At 38.8% G+C, this 7900-nt stretch overlaps 2 protein-coding genes across 2 annotated transcripts in view; one reads left to right on the plus strand and one right to left on the minus strand.

Annotated features, from left to right (window-relative positions):
• The window catches only part of LOC110974485 (uncharacterized), a 43817-nt gene that overhangs the window by 25211 nt on the left and 10706 nt on the right, over window positions 1-7900 (minus strand). Inside the window, 13 exon segments of the mRNA XM_087146844.1 lie at window positions 2984-3148; window positions 3582-3686; window positions 3911-3984; window positions 4262-4465; window positions 4962-5095; window positions 5316-5398; window positions 5561-5748; window positions 5932-5997; window positions 6228-6293; window positions 6578-6718; window positions 6947-7060; window positions 7227-7381; window positions 7648-7768. Of these exon segments, the coding sequence (XP_087002970.1) occupies window positions 2984-3148; window positions 3582-3686; window positions 3911-3984; window positions 4262-4465; window positions 4962-5095; window positions 5316-5398; window positions 5561-5748; window positions 5932-5997; window positions 6228-6293; window positions 6578-6718; window positions 6947-7060; window positions 7227-7381; window positions 7648-7768 (1616 nt within the window).
• LOC110974487 (uncharacterized) lies at window positions 141-2936 on the plus strand. The gene is made up of 3 exons (XM_022226167.2): window positions 141-398; window positions 840-1869; window positions 1959-2936. Exons 1-3 carry the CDS (start codon window positions 304-306, stop codon window positions 2136-2138), a joined length of 1305 nt encoding a protein of 434 aa, XP_022081859.2. The 5' UTR covers window positions 141-303; the 3' UTR covers window positions 2139-2936.

The following is a 7900-nucleotide window of genomic DNA, read 5'->3' on the forward strand; positions in this document are numbered from 1 at the left end:
AACCACTTTCTGGTTCACAGTGACGTCACACTTCGGTACTATATTAGAGATCTCCCTAAATGCGCGTCCGCGTCGTGTGGAGAGCGTTTAAACACGCAGACGCAGAACTTACAAGAAAAAGAACAGGCACAAAACAAAGGAGAATATTCCTCAAACGACCAGCGGATTTACAACAGACGGGACGTACCTCGGCCCTCCAGAACGCTATTTTAGAGCACAAAGAAATTTATTTTCAACAGGAAAAAATTATTTGATTGCCAAGGGGTCAATAAAAGAAATCCATATAACGGCAGTATTCATAGCATGATAATTTCCTTGACTTTGCTCCTGGGATATTTGTCTTCTAGTCTGAAGACTGCAAAAGAAGAAATGGAATCCACTTCAGACGAGGCAGAAAGGTAAGACAACAAAAGATTATATTTGAATACTTTCGTATCATACCCTAATGGCCATTTACTTTTGTGTCTCAGAGTTGGAATTAATTTGCAACATTTGCACAATAATTATTCTTCAAAGAAACTAATTAAGCCTTCGAAGAAAACTCATTAATTATATTAAGACATGCTCCGTGGCAGGTTCTGTGTCCTTCCTCTATGGTTTTTCAGAGCATAATATAAAATCTTCACAGATGGGGACGCTATCATTTATGAACGTTGGAGCGGTGGTAGATCAAAGCTAGTACGGCCTACTTATTAAGCAAATCCAATGCCCTTTTCCCCAAAACACTCGATAATTATGGAAATTGTAGGCTCTGAGGAAGCGGGCACCACTAAGCTTTTATCAATATTTGGATATAGCACAGACAAATAAATTTCATATTTTCCCTAATATTCTTTCAGCAAGCTCGTGAGTTCCCTTCATACGACGCTGAAACACGGTCGTTTTCCTGCCTTCATCAGAGACAAGCTAGACTACTTTAGGACAAACAGCTCCATCCTGGCTGTCTATCGCCGCCGTCTTCATGAAGCAGAAGAAAAAATTACCGCTTTGACCAGCCAGTACAAGGTTTTGAATCATGAAAGAGAGGATAACGCTCAGAAAAGACAGGAGATGAGCAAAGCATTTGAAGAGCAAATGAATGAATTGATCGCCAAGCATAAAGCACAAGTCAAAGAGATGCAAGATAAAAGCAACCTAGTTGCAAAAAATATGGATAAGCTCCTCAAGGATCACATCTCACTAAAACAAGTCAGGGAACAGATCGCCAACCAGGTCAAAGAAAACGAAGCCAAGATGGAACTCCAGGAAAACACGAATGGAGTCCTGGCTAAAAGGCTTCACCTTGCTGAGAAGAGTAGAGCTGAAATCCTGAAAAAATTGGAAGAGTTTGAGGGCAGATACGCAGAAAACATGGCAAGGTTTCAGAGAAAATACAAGAACCAGGAGATGACATATCAAGCAAAGTTGGCAGAGCAAGAGGCAAAGTTTGAAGCGAAATATTCAGAGCAGCAAAAGTTGTTTGACATCCAGATAAAAGAAAAAAAGGATTTGTATGAAAAAAAACACCAGAAGCAGGAGTCAACATTTGAAAGCAGATTCAAAGATCAACAGGTAAACTTCGACGAACGATATAACAAGCAGAAGCAGGTGTTCGACGCAAAGTACAAGGAGCAACACGAGATGTTCGACAAGAAGTGTAAGCAGCAGGAGGCAACGTTTAACGCAGCATTTAAAGCCCAGGAGATCACGTTTGAAAATAAAGTCAGCGAGCAAAAGGCCAAGTTTGACGCCAAATTCAGACAACAGGAAGTGCATTTTGCGGCACGGCTACAGAATGAGAAGCATAAGTGTGAAGAGCTGAAGGAACGAAACGATGCTTTGGCAGACAGGTTGAAATACACAGAGGCTGCTCTGCTCAAGTCAAGACAGGTAAGGGCCAAGCTGATAATTATTGTAAAAACAATCCTTTCTCCGTTTTGGCTACTCAGTGTCATTTGAACTGTCTTCGTGTGATACAGGTTAAAGTGAACCAGGAGTATGAGTTTACTGACACGGTGAGCAGTCTCGTTCCTAAGGAGGCATTTCTGACAGTGCAAGAGCAGTGCCAACTCTACAAGAAAACTGTGTCAGTTCTGGCCGCTACCGTGCTGATACTTTTGGGCATTGTATTTGTGGGGTGGAGGTTTCTCTTTAATTAAAGCCGATGGAAGGGTCGAAATTATGAGGCAGGTGTATTTCTGTGGGGGCTGTCAGCCAATTATTGGGGGCCAAAAATATTCACAAATTAAAGACGTTCATACTAAAGAAGGCTCCCAAAATGAAACACTATATAACAATTGTGGAAATAAAGGATAGACGTGTTCCTGCTTTGTGGGCTTGTGGTTTGCTAATTGTGCAATGGATTTGGGGGTCAAGTTTAGTTACAGGAGATTTGTTATTATGATTTCAGAAAGTAATTGTGCAAGCTTGTAAAGACAACCTGTCGAACAGTGAATATCTTGAAAACGCAAGCTGTAACAGAAGAAATTTCAAGGAACACTCGAAAAATGAGATTCATTGACGTAGCGGTGGTGTTTGTGGCATCGGAGGTTAAACCTGATAAGAGTCTCTTAATAATTGGTGTCAGTTTACACGTTCAAAGATTTCAAGGAGAGAGGCATCTCAGTCAGTTCGAAGCAATCACGAAGAAAGTTGCTGTAAACTGTTGAAACAACCATTTCTTTAAACGAGAATTCAGTCAGCGTGAAAAACAATACACATTAATAAAACAATTACAAATCCAGAACAAAACTGTGGGTCTTCAGAAACACGAACGACCAGGATACTTTGAAAACAATGTTATGTAAAATGATAGTTGTGCAACCATGGAAATATGAAATGAACTGGTTCAATTCATTCAAATTTAATTAGTTAATCATTTAAAATGATAACTTCATCATGTCCAGAAAGACCCATGTGAAAGAATATCTGAATAAAAAAGAATCATGAGAAAAATATTGCAGGGCTGTGTTAGCTTTTGTATGACCCTTGACCCATAACCAACCTGCTAAGTACCCATGGCTCACTGGTTGCAGCCAGAGCCCTTAACCACTGTTGTCTTTCTCCAGGCAAACCTTTCCGATATTGTTGCCATGCATAGTCTCTCGTCGTGTCATCACCATTAGCCACTCCCATCAAGTACACAAAATTCCTAAAGTTTGGTGGTACTCTACAGAGAAAGAGTAAATTGCTTTTAAAAATCTATAGTATACATGGTGTTACTTCAATCCAAACAGCCAAAAGGTGGCTATTGAAAATTTAAATTCGTTCGGTTTTTATGAGAATTATGGATTCTTAGAGTATGGTGTCTACGTATTCTGCAGTGCACTATTGACAATAAGACCTTATTTCATAGTACAGTAAGTACACTATGCTTAAAAGAGGATAAAGCCATAATCTAAATCTACTTTTACGTTAATTAACTTCAGGTCTTGCTTCCCGAACACGGGCAAGGGCATTGTTAAAGGGTAGTCTGGAACTGCATCAACACAGTATCATTCTCAGTCTTACAGGATTCGTGTAACATTGCGTCTCCCTGCTTAAGTTTTCTTTTTTTTTTGAAGACTCGTTTCTTTAAAATACTTCGTTTTGAAATCACTTACTTGGTCCCTTGTTGGAGGTGTTTCAGGAAAAGATTTTTGGCAATGGAAGCACAGTCCTCGTTACCATAGAAACAAAGTGCTTCAAGAACCTCCATCTGTAATAATCTTTGATGGAAAAGATAAAACGAGACAGTAAGTCTGAGCTTCAAGAAGAAGGTCGATTGTCAACCATCACCCCATCCAAACATTCACTACTGCTCTCAATAACTTCCCCTTATACAATCGGACTCATTCAGTAGTCAAGTCAATAAATACATTTTGTACTGAATCTTGCTTCGTCTTTGATTCAGTAAATTCTTACTCTTTGAACCTTTTACTCAAGACAGTACCTTCCTTGGTGAGAGTTGGTTTCATTCCAGCCGATCTCCTTGTAAACAGGCAGTAGCTGTTGTAAAATATACTTCTACAAATACAAACAATAATGAATACAAAATCTTTCGGAATAACAAGCAGTTTAACTATAACACATGCATTGTGCGTTACTGAGACTGGAGTTTTGGGAAGGGGGTTAAAATGATCCTCAAACATATCCGAAAAAACGACCTTATTTGGAAACACGACAATGGTAAAATTCCTCGTACGACGCCACTGCATGAGATGATTTAGAATTCACGCACGCTTTCTAACAAAATAATGCAAAAGTAACATACATTTTAGAACACACAATATCTTGAAAATACCTTCAGATTTCCAAACGCAGATGTGAAGCTCAGCATTCGTGAGACGTAACCAAGGATTTCTAAGGTAACTTTCCAAGGTACGTATTCTCGTTCCTTAGTCAGGTACCTGGTAAGGTTCAGTGCAACAGTGATACTAAGACGACCAGCGGTCGCCAGGTGGAATGCGTCATCTATCAGCATTGCTCGGTCCGCTGCACTGATTACCTGCGAAAGTATGCCCGGTAATGCCTGGTCATTGTCTGAACGCTGAATTGTTGATGGAAAAATATCTGATTGAAAAAATATTTGGGTATCAGACGTGAAATCATTTCGTTTGTGGCCTTCAGAATAGACTTGCAGTTACTTATTTGAAATATTTGTCTCAAGTCTTTGAAAAATACACGTGGCCAGAAAAAAAACTGCAAAAGACTACATTATCACAATCAACTTAATCAAGAAGGCGTGGCCTTATTTTAGCACGCAGAAAAGGAATTTCCGGGGAAAGCTCTTCATTAATTAAGCAGCAGTATTTTATAAGAAGACTGCAAATTATGAGCAGGAAAAATCACAAAAATGCCACAGAACGACAGTATGAGAAAAAAAACCTCCTATAGACTACAATATCTACATCGGGTATTTAACATAGGAGGACGACAGTACGACCAATGATAAGATGGGAACAACCAGCCATACGTTTTCGAAATTTCAAACTAAAGCGTACCTCATGATTTTCAAGAAGCTGTTTTATGATCATGTTCCAGTTCGTTTCATCGTAATTCGTTCTAAAGAATCCAGTTCGTTTACTGTTCGCCACAATCCATTGGTCTGGTCCAATATCTGATCGACTTAAAGAGGCTAAAGAGGGGAAAAAGTCAATCACAACGGACTATTTTGTTAAAAGTTTTTAATTCAAGCATTTCGAAATTTACAAGAGAAAAGATTCAGAAGTGTTCAATTTCTTGATTACTTTGTCAAATATGGACAACACGATGCAAAATCACGCCCAAATCTCACGTGTTAAACTGTCACGTAGCAAGCATTTTGAATCTTGAGTTACCAATTTATGTTAACGTACCCGATTCTTCAGCAAGTATGAACATCTTTGGTTGGGTGATTTGGTCTTCGTAGGAATACATTATCGGTATTTGCCATTGATACCTAACAGAAAAAAATTAAACCATTTCTAATTTCATATTATGCACCATGACAAATGACAAATGTAAATGCATGTCTAGTTTATTCAGTGAAGTTTGGGAAAATAAAGAGAAGTATTTAAGCATTTACTTGCTTTATTTTTCCGCAAGTACAAGACAGACTTACCCGTAAGGAGATGGGGGCAGACACTCAGTGGTGACTGGTTGCAAGAAAAATGGTGCCTGGTTAATCTGGACGATTCTCGTTTGATAGTCACGTGTCAGCGTGATGACTGGATAGCCCATCTGCATAATCCACGGATTCATGAAGGCGGTGATATTAAGGTCGAAACTCGCATCAGTATGATTTAGAGTCTGTTGAAAAAAAGTTGGACTCGGGGTAGGAAACTTTTCGTCAATAAACGTTACAATAAAAGCGCCATATTTTCTACATCCATGAGGTATTTAAGATAAAATATAATAATTATTAAGATATAATATAAATATAATCATGCATGAACAACTGACCGTCCATTTCTAACACGAAGTGTAACTTACAACGGATAATGCGTCCCATAAATCCGTTGCTTTCACATTACCATAAGCTCTCTTTTGAAGAAATTTCTGTTGGAAAAGAATAGATAACTCAGTGTCAACAGCAATACGAAGGTGAAAACAGAAAACAAAAGGATAAAAAGTTGGAAATACTTTACAGTTATAAGGGAAGCAGAGTCTTATAAAAAAATGTCTTAGGTTTCTCTTTTAACATTTTCTTCCCGTGTTCGTTTACAAAATTTATTTGCGTCACGTTAAAGGTTGATTTTGTCTTCGGAGATCTTCCAAAATTCACTTACTGTTAGTCCACTTTGAAACAAGTCTTGTCCCAGAACATATCGCAACATACGAACGATTGCTTCACTCTGGAAAGGCAAAATAACACGAATTTGCAGTGTTATACGAGATATCTGATTCCTCAAAACATTGAATCACAAAATGAATTGGCAAACAACAGAAGGGTCGGCATAATTTAGTGCTCCAGTGGAGTCAGTCACAGGTTAACACCTTCCAAGTCCGGGTAATCTCATCTGAAGGCAAGTCAGAGACTGTTAAGATAGACTTGAAAAAGGCTCTGAAAATCTCATTGCCACTTTTAGGTTTTCATTTTTCAACCCGTGAATTCAATTTGTACTTTGAACAGAACTACCTTGTAATAACTTGTGAGGTCAAAGTTGTTGAGAATAGCACTGATGTCATCGATGTTCGGCTGTACGGCATGCGATGTTGGTTGCGCGTCTAACTCCATGACTCGCAGGAACTCTTCACCCGCCAAACTTAATTCGTCCATCTAGCAGAAAGCAGGTGGTTAATTAAATGATCCAAAACTAACAGTCATTGGAAGGGGGTGAGAACAACTGCCTATACTTTTATTATATAAGCTAAACTCTATCCCTTATAACGATCAAGCAGGATCACTAGCGTCCAGGAGCAGGATCAGCAAGCCATATTGCGCATATTATGCATCACATTCAAATATGACGCGCAGACGAAACTTCCTCCCAAGCCAGTTGCTTACCATTTTCTGATTTGGGTAAATGTGGTCCAGAGCAAGATGAGCTAGAAGATTGGCAAAGCTTTCCTTCAACCAAAGTTCGCCCCAGTATTCTTGAGTTACCAAGTTGCTGTACCACTGAAAGGGGAAAACAGATAACATCAGTGAAATGTACATGATTGAATGAGTGAAATACCGAGGGAGAGGATCAGGATATTGTAACTTTGATATTTGAATCTTGACAAAATGAGAAGCAAGTTACATGTTCAGCATCAACGTATGCAAAATTGTCTTACGTGTTTACCTGGTGTGCAATTTCATGAGCAATGACTGTGGCAACCTCTTGTATCTTTTTACTGGGTGTTTCATCTGGGTTAAGCAGCATGTAAGACTCCCGGAAGATCAACAATCCCCAGTTCTCCATTCCGCCTGATATGGTCTCCGGTAAAGCAATCAAATCTATTCAATAATATTATCACAGCTGAGCACTTAGACCTTCTCTTAGAGAGCAATGAGAACAAAAACTTTAAAAACATTAAACATTATTATCTATGATCAGAAGTACGTTTCACTGAAGGCAATTGACATTTGAAACTGTTGGAAACTTTTGACTGGAATTAGAGGCCTCGAAGAGCCATGCAAAGAAACGTTTCTGTATTATATATATATGTGTGTTTCCCTCTTTTTGATAATCATTAAGTCTAGGAAAAAGCTGATCAACTTACCCATTTTCGGTAACGGATACTCCAAACCACTGTATGCTTCCAGAAATCGAAATGCTTGTGTACCATACTCCAGGGCAAAAGCTGTGTCGTTGAAAACCTCTTCTCTTGCCCAAACGCTGAACTGTTGACAGGTTAAATTCAATGTAAGATAACACTACAAATTACTTAACAAAATGCACTTTCAACTGTGACTGCCAATGGCAATCAACTGACTTTGACTTGTTATAGTGCGAGTCCAATAAAACAATTTGTA

Source organism: Acanthaster planci, linkage group LG15 (assembly GCF_054643075.1).
Source record: "Acanthaster planci isolate LZ-2023a linkage group LG15, COTS_SCS, whole genome shotgun sequence".
Taxonomy (NCBI): domain Eukaryota; kingdom Metazoa; phylum Echinodermata; class Asteroidea; order Valvatida; family Acanthasteridae; genus Acanthaster; species Acanthaster planci.